This window comes from Catharus ustulatus, chromosome 2, assembly GCF_009819885.2.
Source record: "Catharus ustulatus isolate bCatUst1 chromosome 2, bCatUst1.pri.v2, whole genome shotgun sequence".
Taxonomy (NCBI): Eukaryota; Metazoa; Chordata; class Aves; order Passeriformes; family Turdidae; genus Catharus; species Catharus ustulatus.
Window position 1 is genome coordinate 96,928,109 of NC_046222.1, and position 18,025 is coordinate 96,946,133.

An 18,025-nucleotide genomic window follows, 5' to 3' on the forward strand; every position below is an offset into this window, starting at 1 on the left:
TAGGAGTGTTGTTTGTAAAGGATTTGGATAGAAATAAGTGTTGGGTATTTTTTTTAAATGTAGGAAATATTTTATCTTGCACATCAATTCAGTTTATGTTTTTATCATTCCACTGTGCTAATTTCAGCATGATCAGTTACGCTCCACTAATGAAGACCTCCTGGCTCGTGTTGAAACACTGCAAAATAATGCCAAGCTGCTGGAAACCCAGATACTGGAGATACAAAGAGCCAAAGCAAAGGCTGACAAAGAACTGGAAGCTGAAAAGCTTCTAAGAGAACAGAAAACAAAGGTAGTAGTTCATAGAGATGGTGAATAGGCTGAAGCATTACTTTCACTGGATGTGATTTCTGTTAGACTTTTGTAAACTGTGTTTTTATAGATCGGGTTCTGCACTTTCTCTCTGTGTTACTTGACTTTTTTTAAAATTTGGTCTGTTCATTGAAAGAATGTTGCAAGGTTGTCAATTCAGGTTATGTGTAGTTATACAGAATATGAAAACCACTTCATAGTATTGTTGGTTTTTCTCTGGTTCACAGAGATTTCCTAAAAAAGGAATCAACTATCTTTGTACAATGCAAGTGTGTGTGTGCCTAAGTATAGAAAGATGCCAACATCTGTTTTGAAATTGGACTGCATAATTTACAGCTACTTAAATTTCAGGAACATAGTGTTGCTGTCCGAGAAATGGAGGAGCTTCAGATGCAACTTCAGAAGGAAAAGAAACATCTGCAGAAAACTATGCAAGAACTAGAGCTGGCCAGAAAGGTAGAGTTGCTGCCCATGTTAGTGCTTAATGGGCTGCCAAAGCTTTTAGCCCCATCTGGCTGTGTTGAATGCCTCCCTTTCTGAGGATTTTAAGCTGTAGGTTTGCAAAAGGGAGAATGTGGGGGCTTTTGCTCCTGGTTGTGTGCTTAGAGACCTGAAAGGTACCTTTGGGATTGGTTTTGTTTTTATTTTTTGTTTGTTTGTTTAGTTTGGGTTATGTGCCCTTTCATGAGTAAGAAATAGGAATAGAGAATTCAGATGTCTGGAGTACATGTGTAGTGCACTCTTAAGAAATTGCCTTGGTTGTAAGGACTGAAGATGACAGAAACTAATACATACAAAATACCTACTTATAAAACTAGCAACAGGTTTTTCAAAGCTTTTGATTCTTGTTTGAAAAGAGATTTACTGAGGATATGGAAATCCAGTGGGTGAGTGGCATTTGTGGAGACAAAATCTTTGATGGGCAATATAGTTTTTAACAGAATTACAAAAGTCTTAGCAGCCAAGGTAAATTGTAAACTCTAACTTCATTTTGTGTACCTTGCAGGATGCCCAAAAGAGTACACTAATGGATATGGAAATAGCTGATTATGAAAGGCTAGTAAAAGAGCTTAATCAGAAGATTACTGATAAGGACAGCAGAATAGAAGATCTTGAGCAAGAAACAGGGATTCAGAAACAGAAACAAGAGACCCTACAGGAAGAAATAAGTGAGTAAATTGTAAACAGCAAGTCACTGGTATAGTTAGCAATAGTAAAAAATGAAATTCAGAAACAACTTCTCAAGTCAGCAAGTTAGGATAAGCTTTGCAGGAATACTAAACAGTTGCATTAGGAAAGCAGTTTTGTCTTAGAGGAAGCTTTACTAGGTTACCAATCATTAATCCAATGTTCAGCACTACAAAAGCCCATTTGCCTGCATGACATATTGTGTTTCTTACCTGATTAAGTTATTCATAAATTCTAGATATTGGTGACTAACAAGGGTTTCATTCTGATACACCACACTAATAAAACTTTACTGATTCCCAAATGGGTAAAAATCCCATTTCTTCCTATATACAAGTGTAATTCTTAAAAACATTTCACTTATTTTAAGATCTTTGTGATAACTTAGGAAAAGGGTATTAAAGCTACTTGTTTGCAGCTCTTAAGGGATCTGTTAGAAATTGTTTAAATATTTTCTGGCATTTCTAAAGAAATATTAGAGGAAAAGTTTCCTTTGCATATAATTATTGTTTTCTGCATTAGAGTCACTTCAGTCAACTATGCAACAGGATGAGGAAAGAAATGCCAAGATTAAACAACTCCTGGTGAAAACCAAAAAAGAACTGGCTGATTCAAAACAAGCTGTAAGTGCACATGCTAATGACTATGTTTTCTGTTTTAAAACTAGATTTTAAAAGCAGCTGGTAGCTGAATTTTTGGGTTACTGAGGTTTGGAGGTGTTTTTAATATCCAGGTAATTTTATCTTGCAGGAAAGTGACCATCTAGTGTTGCAGGCATCATTGAAAGGGGAACTGGAAGCCAGTCAACAGCAAGTGGAAGCCTTTAAGGCAAGAAACTTTTTGTTAGTGCAAGTTTTCTCATTTAAGTAGTAAGGGTGTGATTTGTACATGGGCACATGGAATATAGGCTGAAGAATAAGAAGGTGCTGGTTTTACTTCTAAGTTCTTTTTCATAAATGACTTTTGTCTGTTTGCTGCTTTCCCCAAATATTTTTTCCTGTGATTTTCTCTAAGTGGATTTACTATGTCTTTTTCCTTTCCATTTTCTATCACTTTCCACCAAAAGAGAGGACTGTGGAGTTTGAAACTTCTAACTGGAATATATTTTTTAATGATTCTTTAAGAATAGAAGTTGCTCAGTTTAAAAACAGAGGAGCATAACATTGTCAGCAGAAGTACTAAGTGTTGTCCATCAGTATACAGAATATAAATGGATTGGAATGTAGTGAAAGAAGCAGGGAAGGGAGAGGGGTTGGCTTTCTTAAATGCTGCCACCCCAGCATTGTAATTTTATCTTCAATTCTCTCTTCAAACGATATTACTTTTTAAAAATTAATACATCGTAACCCATCTAATTTTTTATTCTGTTTTTAATAGATTTTAATTTTGTATATACCAGTTCTGTTGCAGGAATTACTGTAGTAGAGTTCTAAGTTCTCAGTTGCGTGTTCCCTTGGAGAAGTAAGAAAAGTTTTTGTGATAGTGAAGTTTTCAACTGACTTTTTCAGATCCAAGTGGCTGTACTGACATCAGAAAAGCATAAAGTTCAGGAACAACTGCGAACATCTTCAGAGCAACACCAGCGTACAATGAGTGCTTGCCAGCAAAAAATTGCAGCCCTGCAAGAAGAGTGCAGAGCAGCCCAGGTATTCCAGTGGAAGAAGTAATCTTAGAGGCTTAAGAAGGGAAATTACTTGCACTTGCTGCTTCTTAAAAAATATTTTGCAGATTTTTCACTCTTCTCTTTTTGTCTGTCAAGAATTGCGAATTACCCAAGTAATTGGGTGGTGGTATAAAGGACAAGCCAGACTGTCCTGGTTGATGTATATCACTTGGGGTGAAACATCTGGACTTGCATGCTTCTATTTCCAGTAGGGAAAAACTTGTGGTAGTGGGCAGCCAGAATTTATTTAAGATGAACTCTAAGTATACACTCAGGGAAAAGAAAAGTCTAAAGAAAAGAAAAGAGGAAAAGGAATATGACTTGCATTATATGATACTCCGTTAAAATCTAAAGAAACATCTGTTATGGTGGTCACTGTTTTAATTACCTGTTTGAAAAAAGGAAATGCAGCAGGTGGTCTTAATTTTTTTCAGTGTAAGATGAATTTCATTATAGAGAAATAAGGGAGCAGTAGTCATAGTATAACTTACGGGTTTGTTTTCTCTGTGATAGGCGGAACAGGCAGCTGTTACATCTGAATTTGAGAGCTACAAAGTTCGTGTTCATAATGTTCTAAAACAGCAAAAGAATAAATCTGCTGCTCGGACAGAATCTGAAGGAGCCAAACAAGAAAGGTAAAACTAACATTTTTACTTGATCTGTAATCTTGACTGTGGCACTGCCTAGCTGAAAAAAAATATTGTCAGTTTCTACTGTCGTGGTGTTATCTTAATTGCTAATAGCTGGATTTTTAACCACTATTTTTGTGTAGATTACATATGTCTACAGTCAGAAGGAGAATTAAGGTCTTAGGAAGTTTTCTATGGCTCTCATGAGCAGAAATTAGCCAGCACGTCCTGTGTAGACTTGACACATTGTTTTCTCTGACATGAAGTAGCCAAGTGCCATTTGCAACTAAGAAGAAAAGGGCAGATTGGTTCAGTTCAGCTGAACTCACTTTGAACTTTTTCAGGAATCAGTAGTTTAGTGTAGGTAAAGCTCTGGATGCCAGTTCAGTCATCAATCCCAGTAGATTTGTGAAATTCTGTATGTTGTATCATGTGAGGAAAGACTTGGAAGAAGAGTTACACTATCAAAAGTTCCCTGAAAATCCTTAAAGTACAATCATAAACCAATTGAATTTAGATTACCTTCAGAAAATGTCTCAACTCACTGCAAAAGTCAGTCAGTTTCTGCAAGTTATTTTTATTAGTCATTGATAGCTGCCCTTGATGACAGGCTGGGTGTTTATGTGTGAAATGTCAGGATTCTTTTCTGACACAGACCTTCGGTCGGTACCGGCAGCTGCAGCCAAAAATCCACCAGAGGGCGACTTGTGCCGTGTTAGAGGACTTGGGTTTAGGGCTGGGTTTGGGGTTTTTGAAACATTCTTACTCTTCAAGCAACCAAACTGTAAGGGTTGCATTTCTTTGTCTCTCCTTTTTGCAGAATTTTAAGAAGTTCTGGTATTGTTACTTCTTTTTTTGTGAGAGAGAACCATCTTGGAAACAAATTGGATAAGCAATAAATAGATGACAAACTGTTCCCAAAGAAATTATTTACAAGTATCAACACTAAGGATTAGTGAGATACACAGTTCATGAGATAATGGAGGCGTCTACATATATAAACACAGAAATCAGTGAAAAAAGAATGTGTGTGACCTAAGATTCCTTTTCTTCCTGTTTTTTCTGATTTTTAATTGTTTCTGACCATCTGAGTTTATCTGTTATGGACTTGATGTTGCATTCTAGTAATTTGCTCAAAATCTACTCTAACTTTGTCCCATGTATTTGGTCTTACTGAACTGATGTACATTTACTAAACAAACAAAAAAAGACTCCACTTTTAAGAAGAATTTTTTTTCTCCCACCTGAATCCCATATATTATTTTCCTTCTGTCTTGTAGACAGAAGTGCTTGTAGACAGAAAGTGCTGTCAGTCATGCTTCCTACTCAGTAGTTGCATTCCCAGCAGTTTCAGATGGGATGTGGCAAACCTATTTGTATCTATGTTGCAGCATAGAATCTGATTGTTTCTGCTGTAAGAACAATTCTAAGATTATTTTGGTCTTAATGCTTGGTTGATTTATTAATAAATCAGCAAATTGGATCAGCTGTCCAGAAGTTGTGGATATCATATAGGTTCTGAAATAATGTAATTATTTCAAATGCACGTTGTGTATTCTTTTTCCTTCCATGTGCAGGGAACAGTTGGAAATGGTGATAGATCAACTTAAAGTTAAGCTTCAAGAAGCTCAGCATAATTCACAGATGAATGCATCTGAACTCCAGACATTGCAGTCTGAGCATGACACCCTGCTGGAAAGACACAATAAGATGCTGCAAGAGACTGTTGCAAAAGAAGCAGAACTCCGTGAAAAGTATGGTCTGCTGATGATGGATATTGTATTTTGTTTGAATTTTAAGATCTTAGCGTACAGAAGCCTATAACTGTACTTCACAAAGAAAGGGCATGTTGTTGAGTACGTTAAAGGAATTTTCAAAAGGATTATTTTCTATTTTTCATGAGCTGTCAGAACTTTCCACAATGACAATGAAATAGGAGCTGACTGGGGGGAATTTGAGATTTCTGCAAGCTTTCTACCTCTTAACTATCAGATCTAAAACTTAGCATTTTTTAAGCACATTGACTATTTTCAAGTCTAATGCCCTACACCAGATTTGTGTTGTATTGCTCTACTAAATTTTATGGTTGTTTCCTATTGAAAAAATATAAGATCATTATATGCAAAGCAAGCAAGTTCACTGACAAAATACCCAGTTCTTGTCCGCCAAGTGCCCTTCTTACAGAAAGTACCGTATTTTAAATTTTTGCTTGCCACAGGGTTAATTTGCTGTTTCTTTCAAAATGAATCTGTTTAATTTGTATCACTTCTTTTAAAATCACATGAGTATCTAATACTTGAGCTCCTCAAAAATAGTCTATCATTGTCTTTCTTCTCCATTTAGGGTACAAAGAAGTTCACATTAAGTATTAAGTAGAAATTACAGATTGATATTAGGAACTGTTAATTTCTTGTCACTCTTTGTAAGTTTTATCTGTTCCTGATAGCTACATAATGATTCATTGTAGTCAACCAAATTACGTTCTGCATTTTTCTGGAAACAGCCAATTTCACAGTAGGTTCCCTTTATACCTGAAACTGCTTTTTTCTACTCTGGCTCTGTTTAAGTCTGTATCCTTATAAGGGTAAATCCTGGGCTTAGTTTTTCCATAAATGCATTTGTTTAATTGCTTGTGACTTTATTTATTTATGAAAAGATGTCTGAATTTTTTGTTCTGAAGTAGAAGTCAAGAGTTTATATAGCACAGTGCATTCGTATAATAAGTAACGTGTAACTTTTTCAGTGTTGGATTTTCCCTGTAAAAAGAAGACTTCAAATGAAAAAAAGTTGCACACATAGTCATTTTAAGATAATCATACACATGAAAATTGATAACTGACTCAAACTGTAAAAATTTTGAAATGTAAAACTTAGTGTTTTCCTGCTGGTATCTTACTGTTTGTGTATGCACTGTTTTCAGACTCTGCACAATACAGTCTGAGAACATGGTCATCAAAACAGAGCACGCCCAGGCATTGAGTCAGTTGACAGCCCAGAATGAAGCTCTCCGGAACAGTTTCAGAGATCAGGTCAGGAACCTGCAAGAAGAGCACAGGAAGACTGTAGAGACACTTCAGCAGCAACTCTCCAGAGTAGAAGCTCAGCTCTTCCAGCTCAAGAGTGACCCAAGCACTAGAGGTAACTTCCAGGCAGAATACCAGGTTTTCATGGGTTGATTACAGATCTGTGTACCTCAGTCTGAAGCTAAAACATGCTTACAGCGTTAGATTCTGTAAAAACATCAGCAACTTTTTATGGAAAATCTGCAGCATGCTGTATCAGTCCACAGATATCAAGTCAGGAATGCATCTTTGTTACTATTTAGTTTTGCTACAGAATCCTAATAACGTTCTTGAATACATCCAGAGGAGGTCAACAAAGGTGCTGGAAGGGCTGGAAGGACTATGAGGGGCAGCTGAGGACTCTGGGTCAGTCTAGTTTGGAGAAAAGCAGGCTGAGGGCAACCTCATTGCTGTCTTACAGATTCCTGAGTGGGGAGAGGTGAGGAGGGAAGTGCTGGGCTCTACTCCACGTTTTAAATTTTAGGGCATGTGGGATTGGTTCAGAGCTGCCATGGAAAGGTTCAGACTGGACATTAGAAAGCATTTTCTTGCTGCAAGGGTGGTTATACTCTGGAACAGGTTTCCCATTTAAGTGATTGATGCCCCAAACCTCTTGGTGTTTTAAGAGGCATTTTGACAATGCCCTTGATAATGCTTTAACTTTTGATCAGTGGTCAGGCAGTTGGACTAGATACTTATTGTAGTCACTTCCAACTGGAACTATTCTGTTCTATATTCTGCGTCACTGATAGCTATTCTGCAGTATCTGCATTGTCAGACAGATGGAGAGAAATTGCTTTGTAAATATTTGGTGTTCTTATCGGTTGTCTCAGGTTTTGGAGCATACTGGACATCTGCCTCAAGTATAAAGCTAAAGAAAAGTGTATTGAAAGCTGTTTTAAGAATGTTTGTTATTTGTATACATGCTATTTATTGTACTTGCTATTTGATCCTTCTTCCAATTTAATATTTTACTGTCTTCAATTTCAAGTGCTATTTTTGTATCTGTAAAGTTACTAATCAGGATGTAGTTGGACATTTGCCAAGCAGCAGTAACAGTTTAAGAAGTTGCTCTGTTGTTAGTGAAGTAGAAAGGTCTTGCACTCTGTAATAAAACAGGATTTGCACCTCCCACGGGTGGTTGAAACAAAAGCGAATTCTGTTTTGCATTAGAGATATGTGTTACTCTTACCATAGCTAAAACAGATCTTCATGGAGATGTGAATGAAGGTTTCATAGCCACTGAAATAAAAATTGCCTATCAAGTTTGGTTTTAGAACCAGACTTTAATTGGAATGACCCTTAGGAGGTGAAAGGCTGTGTTTTACTATTATAAATGTTGCATGCATGTCTGGCTTTTTCTTTTTGCTTCACTTTCCCCTGCATTTTGAAGGCTGTTTTATGTACCACTCTCAATATGAGACAGTCCCACCTAGGAAATTGCCCTCCCAATTTCATTCCGTTACGAACATCAGCAAGTATCTTTCAGGTCCAACTATTTCAAATCCGGCAACAAAGAGTTTGAGAGAACGGCGGAACACTGACCTTCCTGTCCTCGATGTGCACACTGTTGCTAGGGAAGAGGGAGAAGGTATGGAAACAACAGACACAGAGTCTGTCTCCTCAGCCAGCACCTATGTTCAATCCTTGGAGCAGCTCCTGAACTCATCAGAAGCAAAGCCTGGTAGGTAGAACATGGTTTTCAGAAATGCTTGCCTCCATGAGTTGTAGAAGTTCATGCCCTCAAAATATTTTAGAGCATTGTGTTTCCCTGCTTTTAGGTGCAATACACAAGTTTAGTCAAGTGCCACTGAGTTTACACTGTCCTGAACTTTCGTAGGAGTTATGTTGTTGAGTAAGGACTAACAGTAGGACATTCCTATAGTTATTTTAGTGATTTAAAGGTGTCATATTTCTGAGCTTTTAAAGGGAAAAGACTGGGTGAGCAAGTCAGTGAATAGTTACAGAAATTTTAGTGTTCTGGATGAGTCTCTACTAGGGGACAATTAAGCGCTGATTTAACCCTGTTAATGAAAGGATAAAATTTCTTTTCATCTTAATGAGGGTTATTAGAACAGTACTTTATTCAGAGGGTTTTTTCTAGGAAGGTGAAATCCAGCATGAAAAAGAATGTTTTAGGAGTCCCCAAAAGCCAGAAAAATAGATGGTAGCATATAATCCTGTTTTAAAAGTCTACAGAACACTTCATGGATAACTGTTGAAAAATCTCCATTTATGGGTAGGAAACAAGGAATTAGTTAAAACCAGGTATCTTGAGGTAATCTGGAACTGTTTTGCCAGTCCTCTTCTAATATGTAAACAAAAATAGATCAGAAAATTCGCATGCAGTGGCACCATTGATGCCTGTTAAGTCTGCGCTCTGACTTTGCATTAATTCTGTTCATAAGAAACTACATTAATCAAGTCCTGATGTTAAATTAGTGTGAAGTAGATGCAAGTGCTTTTTCCTTCTCTTAGTTTTCTTTTCCAATTAATTGCAGAACCATCTCAGTGGCAAGCAGATCTCTCCAAGGATGAACTGATTCAGAAGCTAAACACAACAACTAAGAGTGCTGATCACTTGAATGAATTACTTCGTGAATCAGAAGCAACCAATGCAATCCTAATGGAACAAATAAAGGTTAGCAGACGCACAAGAGATGTGAGGACAGCTCTGATTTCCATTGTCTGTTTCTAAGACCAAATGCCTTTCAGAAAATCCCAGTCTATAAAATTTTGGTGATATAAAACTTAAATTGGGAGGGGCTTTAATTCCACGGGTCTAATTAGTGCTTCCAAAGTCTACTTCGGTTTTTTGGCTTTTTTTTTACCACAGTTTCTAGTTGGGTAGGTGTTGGGGGGCAGTGGGAGAGGAGTGTGGAGGAAAAGCTTCTACAAACCTCAGGAGTTTGGAAGTTTAATGTTTAGTAAAAGGTCTGTACTATTTTCACTTAGATAAAAGCAGTAAATCCCAAGGGAAGCATTGTCTGGTTTCTGTTTCTCTAACCTGTTTTAGCTGTCTTAAGTTAAAAGAAGACACATGAACTAATGTATGAATGAGCTCTGTGAAGATATTTCTGAATCTATTCAGCTTTCTTTTCTAAAATGCTTTTAAATTTACATAATCAGGATTCTGAATTATTTAAATGTTCAACTGCTACTACTCTTTTGTCACTGATATTGTATCTCTATACTTCACAAATTTTATCAAAAAAGGTTATTTTAAATCAGTAATAAGTTATTTCTTACAACATTATCACATATTTAGTTTTCACTGGATTTTTGTCCCAAATATGTTGCTAAACATGCATTATTCTTTTTGAAGCAAGCTGTGCAATTCATTTTTTAGCTCTTCAAAAGACCTTTGTTCAATTACTCATTAAATGAAGCAAGCAGTGTTACATATTTTTTCCCTCATCTGCAGCTTCTCAAGAATGAAATAAGAAGATTGGAAAGAAATCAAGAGAGAGAAAAGTCTGTGGCTAATCTAGAGTACTTGAAGAATGTTCTGTTGCAGTTCATATTTCTGAAATCAGGAAGTGAGAAGGAACGGCTGCTCCCAGTAATAGACACCATGTTGCAGCTCAGCCCTGAAGAGAAGGGGAAGCTGGTTGCAATTGCCCAAGGTAGGTGATGTTTAAAATATTGTCACAAAAAAGGAAAAGGATAGTTCTGTGCTGTCTGTTGTGTAGACCTTTGAGAAAGAACAAAACTTAGTATCATAATGCCAGTAAACTAGTCCTAAAACCATTTTCTCTGTTGGGAAGTTACTATTCAGTTTTCAGTAAACAGAACAAATACCATAAAATTGGCATAAAACATAATTTCTTCTGAAACATTCACATTTTAGGAAGACAATAATAAGTTGAAAAATTTAATGTGCTCATGTTTAGAGTAGAGGTTAAAAATTTTTTGTCAAAATAAAGGTTTAATATAATTTAATTATTTTCTTTGCAATATTCTAAACAGATAACTAAAGTGGTCCTCTCAAGGCAGTACTGCAGATCTAATATTAATTTAAATATAATGCATTTAAAGATATCTTAAAATATGCTCTTCATTGAAGAAATAAAGGGAAGGACATAAAAAGAGTTAGGCATTTGCAAGAAATTAACACAGGATTTCTGCTTCAAATACTCTGAGCATTTGTTCCCTTAAAATGCTTTTAAAGGCATTGTCATTTCTCAATGACAGTAACTGTAGCTTCTTGTATTTGATTATCAACTGGCCTATCTTTATCTTAGAATTAATATAAATAGGAAGCAACACATGTACCTATAAGAACTTAAAACTTGTGAACAAAATCACATTAAAAAGGAAGGGTTGCATTTCGTGATAGACTGTGCATTTGGAAAAATAAGATGTAAGTCAAGTTCATAGCATGCTGATGTTGTTCTGGCCCTCCAATGAAAACTGATGGAATTTTTCTGGAGAATGGTGATAAATTACCTTTTTCAGACATTCTTAAGTAATATTAAGTAAAGAGGACTTGGTGGTGCAACCCATATCTATGTCAGCCCAAGAGTGAGTTCCTTTCTCAGCAAGCTTGAGGACAGCATTTGAAAAAGGATAAAGACAAGGAATGGGGGCAAGGTCATGTAACCAAATGATGTAACGTCTAACATAATATAAAGGATGTTTTTCTTCCTCCTTCAGGTGAAGAAGAGAGTACCTCACGGCCTTCTGGGTGGGCTTCGTACCTCCACAGCTGGTCAGGACTTCGATAAAACAGTGGAAACACTGAATCTTTAAAAACATTCCACAATTGCAAACCTAAGAAATCTTACTGTAGATCTGTTGGTGTTGTAGCATTGAACTACGGGGTTTTATTCTTGTGTGTTATTTTCAGCTTTTTAGGCTCTACTAAGAAAGAAGCCTGCAGTAGCTCTGAAAGGTGGTCCTATGTTATGCTCTGACAGCAGTGAGCTATTTTTCTTGTGAATATTAAAGCTGATAATAAGAACTATGAGAAGTGACTAATTGCAAATAGTTTGGAAACAGAATTTGTCAACCTGTGATAGCTCTTTTGATATCAATTTAAAAGTTTGACCTGATATATTAACTGGAATAACTAGAGTATAGATTTAAAGTATTTAAAAGTGTTTACAGTTGCTTTCACATATCACTGTCAGCTAGCTAATCTATATGGTTAGTGTTATTCTCTGCACATTTAAGAAATTTTAAATTTTTTCCTCTCGTAAGATAATTAAGAAACAGGGCATTTTCTGCTTTAAAGTTGTAGTCTTTCTTAAATTATTTTGCTTTTGCAGAGCATGAAGGCAACGATTCACAAAAAATGTAGAGGATGCAGAAATTGTATGAAATACAGTGCTTGTCACATCTGAGCATGGTACTGTAAAAGAGATTAATGGCATCTATGGAAGCCTTAGGACAGCACTGCAAGACTCAGAGGTCCTGAGTGAGCTGAAGCTTTGTGAGAAAAGGCTTTTTAGTCTGAAGTTAGAAGTTTGTGGAACAGGCTAGGAAGATATGTTCCATTACTGTAATGATGTCTGTAATTAGATGACAAGACTACTCATACTGACTTAGTCATAGTGAGGACACTAAAGAAAGAATCTGAGCCCACAGGTCAGACTCCTTTTCAGAGAGAAGAATGAAGCTTTTGTCAATAGATGCATCTTTTAAATGTTCTAATGATTGAAGATCTTATTCTCTCACTTACCTGTGTGTGTGCACATCGTTTGCACAGATCTTTTGCACAGATGAGATGATCTCTGTTCCAGGTTACTCAACAGAATGTTACAAGTTTTTTCCAAGAAAAATAAATTCTACCATCTCTGCTTCTATTATCAACACAGCACCTTTTTTACCTTCAGTTATCTTCTCCCCTTTACAGTCCATAATGCCTTTCACCATCTTAATTTATTTGTAAGGTTTCAAAAAGCATACACGTGTTTGAATCCTGCTTATGTTTAAACCAGAGTCTTTTTTTCTTTCTCACTCTTATTTTCATGTTCTCTGTGTTGTTTTGCAGAGAGTCTTTCCCTGGTACACATACAAATACTAAATAGGACTCATCCTTTCCTATCTACCTTAGCTCAGGCTCTGAGGAAATGATGCTTTTTCCTTTAATATTGCCTTATTTCAGGCTAAGATTAATCTGAACATACGAACAGCAGAATGGCAGTATGTTGAGAATAAACTGTTCAGTAAGTTTGGTTTTGGTTTAATTTTTTGCTTGTTGTATATATTTCAGTACACAATCAACAAACCCAGCAGGCTTTATTTAGATATTTTAATTCCTTTCCACTGTCTTAGGCACTTCTATTTTCTTCCCCTCCAATATGTATTTTAACTGGAATACTTCATAGTTTTTGCTGCTGGGGAAAACATTCTCTGTGGACTTTCAGAACATGCAACTGATCAACAGTAGTGTGCGGGACAAGTCTTTTAGGTGTCTGTAGTAAACACAAGGCTATGTTTAGGCTTTCTTTGCACTTGCCTTTGGAATTATTTACCTTCTGTTCAGCATTCATGATTTGGACCAGATCTCAGATGTTGGATTCAAACTCCTTATTCAGCTGGATTTGGTTAATGTCACTCAAAAGAATGCCTAAACACAGCAACAGGAGAGATTTGAAATATGTATAAAAATAAGTGGTAGTCATCCTTCAGCTGTGATTTTAACAATGGAAGCACACGAGTAGAAGGGTATGGCTTTGTCTCACTTAGTTCACACTCCGTTTGCAGCTGACCTGATTTAGTCTGCACTATTGCTAAAGAGCTGTGACAAGTTCCTCTTAAAATGCACATATTTCAGAACTGTAAATTATTTAACATTGTAAGCTGTGAATAAAGGTATACAAGTAACATATATCACTGGCTTATGAAATACCAGTTGCCTATTGACTTCTTTCAAGTCTGAGTTGCATGCTCACTGTTGTTAGTAAAACTTGAGTACCGTACTTAATGAATGTAGTGAACAACTTCCATTAATGTATTTTTTTTACAATGAAAGATTGAGGTCTTAATTAATTAAAATTATTTTAATAACTGTTACTAAATTTTTTTCTGATGCTGAGATTGCCAGAATTTACCTATGTGGCAATAAACTGACTGTAAGCAAGTATATCAAAGTTTACAGACACTTGAGTAAATGCCATAGAAGAATGTGAACTTGAAACAGGATTATTTCGCATAGAGAACTTTTTATATGTCATATATTTGCATTTGTAATGTACAACATTGTAGATGTGATTTGCTTTCAAAAAGCAGTTCAAAGTTTTAACTAGTACTGCTGCTTCTTGACATACTGTGGTGCTCTTTTTTGGAAGAGCACTGTGCTGACTTTTTGTTGTCTTTACAGTGCCACATTTATTAGAGTGTTTCACAGAAAATGTCACCCTTGCCCAAAATGTTTATAAGCTTAGGACCAATTTTTATCTTTTAACAGCCCGCCTTTGGCCCAAGCATAAGGAGGGCATAGTAATAGTAATAATAATAATGATTCTGCTGTTACTATGCAGATTATATATTAATTAAAAACCAAAAATGGGAGTGATTCAATGTTCCCAAACCTGCATGCGCACTGTGGCTGAATTTTTAGCTACCTAAGGCTGAGTTAGAAATGGGTTATATGGCTTTCGTTTTCCCTTTACCCAGAAGGGAGACTCATCTGTGCAAGCAAAAAGTGCTCCAACTGAAAGACAGGAAAATCAGAGCTTGTCAGGCTGTTGTACAGGTGTGACCAGTTGAATTGGGTGTTCAGGATAGCCAAAGGGAACCATGTTAGAAACTATACACAAGAGAGTAAAGTTGCTTTTTTTCTTTCATGACCCTCCTTCCCCAAAGTGTAACTCTGAGAATACAGGGTTAGATTATTTTCTAAATTTAAATCCTCCTTCATCTATCTCCCTCCATCCTTTTGCTTTGATAAGAGATGATGCATCATGAAATTGTGGAGGAATGCCTGAAAGCTCTCCTTAGTTTGTACTAAGTGACTTTGAATGCACTGTAAGTATACATGCTTCATTTGTCTTATGCCTTGGCTTCACCCAGTGCATCAATACATCTTAAACTACCTGTTAGTTCTACTATTGTTGGTACTGTGAAAATATCTCCCTTAGAAGCATTGCAAACAGCAGTCACCACTCACAAGCTGAGAAACCAAATGTATGAAGAGAGAAAAATATATTTGTTGTAGTAATTTCAGAATTGCTAGTCTGGATAGATAAGTATTTTGTTTGGAAATAATGTCTTTAATGGCCTTTTCATGTGGCCATCACTTCAATAAAATTCACCTTTACTCAACAGAGTGCCTTTTTTATTCCCTGAATCCCTGTTCTTCCCTGAGAAAATGATACTCAGGTGCAAGGTAGAAAACAAGGACTGTCTATCATTGTATTGAAGAGATTTTATGGATCTGGTATCGTATCCACAGCCTCTACTTTGGAAGACAGCTACAGTGACAGGTTCTTCTGAATGAACAGCAAAGAAATTGGTTTGTTATAGGGTTTTTTAGGAAAAAAAAAATTTTAAAAAAGCTCATATTTTAAATGCCTTCAAATGTATTGCTAGATTGCCACCAGCAATCTGACAATGTTAGACATGAAGGAGGAGGGTTGCAGAAGCTGTTAATGGCCTTATTAGTCAGACCGCACTTAGTGGGTGAGTAGTAACTACCTTATAAATCAGCACTTTGAATTGGACGTTATTACCTCTTCCCTAATATGCAGTGATAAATTTTCTTTATCTGCATAATTATCCTAGTGCAAAGATTACACGCTCAGTGGATGAAGAGGTGCTTGGTTCGATTTAAGCAAGAGTTTAGTGCATTTATTTTCTTGCCAAACATATTTCTTAGACCATGCTTATTACAAATACATGGAGAGGGGATTATAAGCTGTGAAAAGAAGACATAATAAATGGATATAAGGGTCAAAAAAGCCTGAAACTTTCAGTCAACTTCTAACACCTTTCACATAAATGTATATATGCTATGGGGAAGAGAAATAATAATCTGACTACTTTCTAAACAAATTTGACTCAAATTTATCATACATTTGTGAAAGAATGAGAAGATGCATCTCAGATTCAGGAGCTTCCTTCTTTTCTTTCCTGTCCTGTGTTTCTCAGGCTCACTCTGAGTATTCAGGCTGGATTGCATAGTGAAGACAGAATAGTAAAACGAGTATGGAAATAAACATCAGCTACTGCTCCAACAAATCAGCATGCCTTGGTATTGGCAAATAATTTTTTTTCTGCTGTCAGTTAAATGCCTAAAGGCTTCTTAAGAATCCAAGGTAAATGTAATCAGTGTCAAAAACAGTGTGCTCTTTTGGGCATGGGCACAGTCCCAGTCCTCCCACAGAGGCTTTGAAAGTGTTTTAAATTGATAGACATTGGATAGCAGCTGTGTATGAGCATAGGATTTAAGTGGGGTTTATTGTTTCATTGCCTGAAAATCGAAGCTTGTTCTGAGAACACTCAGACTATTTCCGGAGGGGAGGTACGTATTAGCTCTTGGCTCTCTTGCCTTTTGCAGCATGCAGAGCATCTCAAAAATAAAAAGCATAGAAACCATTACAGAGCTCCAGAAAAAGGCTTTTATCCAAATACTGTTTTACTGTTATTACTCCCCTTTGTGGAGTTAAGTTGCTGATGCTCAGCATTACTCTTGCCAAGGGAGAAGGCCAATCATATTGTTTTGGCTTTGGCATCCACATATTTATACAGACTAGTTAATGTTCCTCTCACATCTAGTCAAAGCACTGGCTGAAACCTGCAGCTGTGGCAGGCAGGGTGAAGCTGCCCACCTTTGCAAGTGGACAGATGGGTGGTCCCTCTGCTCCAGGGGCAGAGGGCTGCAGCCTCTGGAACAGGGGTGAGAAGAGCAGATGGTGGTGATAAAAACCCAAAACATTTCCTGTTGTCCACGTGGCAGCTCTGGTCTCTGCCCTGACTACCCACCAGTCTTTCTCTTGGAAACTGGTTAAACCAGTTGATTACAGTGACAGGGGATAGTAGATATCTTGGAGGAAGAGGATTTTCAAAAAATGCAGAAAAGCTAAGGATAGGTTCTGGGAAATAATATGAATTGCAGTACCAAAAAGCCTGAAATAGGAAAATTGCACACTTTCACTAAGAATATGAGAGTAATACCACAATCTCCAGGAGTCTGTTTTTTAAAGTACCTGTTTTGTGGTGCTGCCTTAAGCTTTTTCTTTAGCCTTTACTGTGTCTATACAAGTAATGATCTTGTCATAAAGCAGAAATTTATGCTGCTAAATATGGAATTTTATTGATTTTGCAATTTTGCAGAGGTTTGAGGTTGATCAATAAAAGTTATATCCTTGGTTTTGCACAGTCTCCTTCCCTCTTCCAAGAAAAAATGATACTGAATATACTAGGTGTGTCTAAAATGCATGAAGCAGAAATCTGACTTATTTTATATGGATGTCAGAATGATCACTAAGATGTCTTCTGAACATGCTAAGTATTGTTTTTAATAATAGCAATGTTTTTTAGAGATATCAAATAGTGGCCAAAACTCACTTATTCAATTGATTAGTGGAGTTAATAGTGTTGAGCAAAAATGTCAAACCTAAATAATTTTTCACCTGTTAATTCATTAACAGCTTTGCTAAGACTATTTAGCTGGACACGTCGTGTTCAAAAATTATTCCTATGTACATGGTCAGTTTTCTTCATACTGCTTTAGCTTCATAGCTTTGGAGGTGTGACATGAACACTGGCACAGTTTACAATTTAAATCCATTGATTGTATGAAGGTAAACAACCTTGGGGCTGCTCTGCTAACAGGCTCTCAGAGTCAGAATAGGCTTAGATTGGATATTAGAAAGAAATTCTTTACTGTGAGGGTGGTGAGGCCCTGGAACAGTTGCTCAAGAGGCTGTGGATATCTCATCCCTGGAAGTATTCAAAGCCATGTTGGATGGGGCTTGGAGCAAACTGGTCTCGTGCAGGACATCCCTACTCGTGGCAGGGCATTTGAAACCATGTGATCTTTAAGCTCCCTTAAACCCAAACCATTCTATGAATCTACTATCTGAAGCTGCATGAAGTTCTGGCAGAAAGCAAAAGCTAGAGCAAATGCCACAGTTAGAAGTTACTTACTCCACTTATTCCACTCTGGCAAAATCATAAAATACTTTTTCATTTCCAGAAAAAGAACTTGATGAAAAATGCTG

The 18,025-nt window shown here is 36.7% G+C and overlaps 1 protein-coding gene across 1 annotated transcript in view; it reads left to right on the forward strand.

Moving 5' to 3' along the window:
• GCC2 (GRIP and coiled-coil domain containing 2) overlaps positions 1-15,125 on the forward strand; it is a 28,844-nt gene extending 13,719 nt beyond the window's left edge. Inside the window, exons 11-23 of the mRNA XM_033051330.1 lie at positions 128-292; positions 664-768; positions 1,319-1,481; positions 2,023-2,123; positions 2,251-2,328; positions 3,009-3,146; positions 3,677-3,798; positions 5,370-5,546; positions 6,713-6,930; positions 8,344-8,538; positions 9,356-9,495; positions 10,279-10,480; positions 11,511-15,125. Coding sequence (XP_032907221.1) covers positions 128-292; positions 664-768; positions 1,319-1,481; positions 2,023-2,123; positions 2,251-2,328; positions 3,009-3,146; positions 3,677-3,798; positions 5,370-5,546; positions 6,713-6,930; positions 8,344-8,538; positions 9,356-9,495; positions 10,279-10,480; positions 11,511-11,581 — 1,875 coding nt within the window. The 3' untranslated portion in view covers positions 11,582-15,125. The remainder of the gene's footprint in view (positions 1-127; positions 293-663; positions 769-1,318; positions 1,482-2,022; positions 2,124-2,250; positions 2,329-3,008; positions 3,147-3,676; positions 3,799-5,369; positions 5,547-6,712; positions 6,931-8,343; positions 8,539-9,355; positions 9,496-10,278; positions 10,481-11,510) is intronic.
• The last annotated feature ends 2,900 nt before the right edge of the window (positions 15,126-18,025 follow it).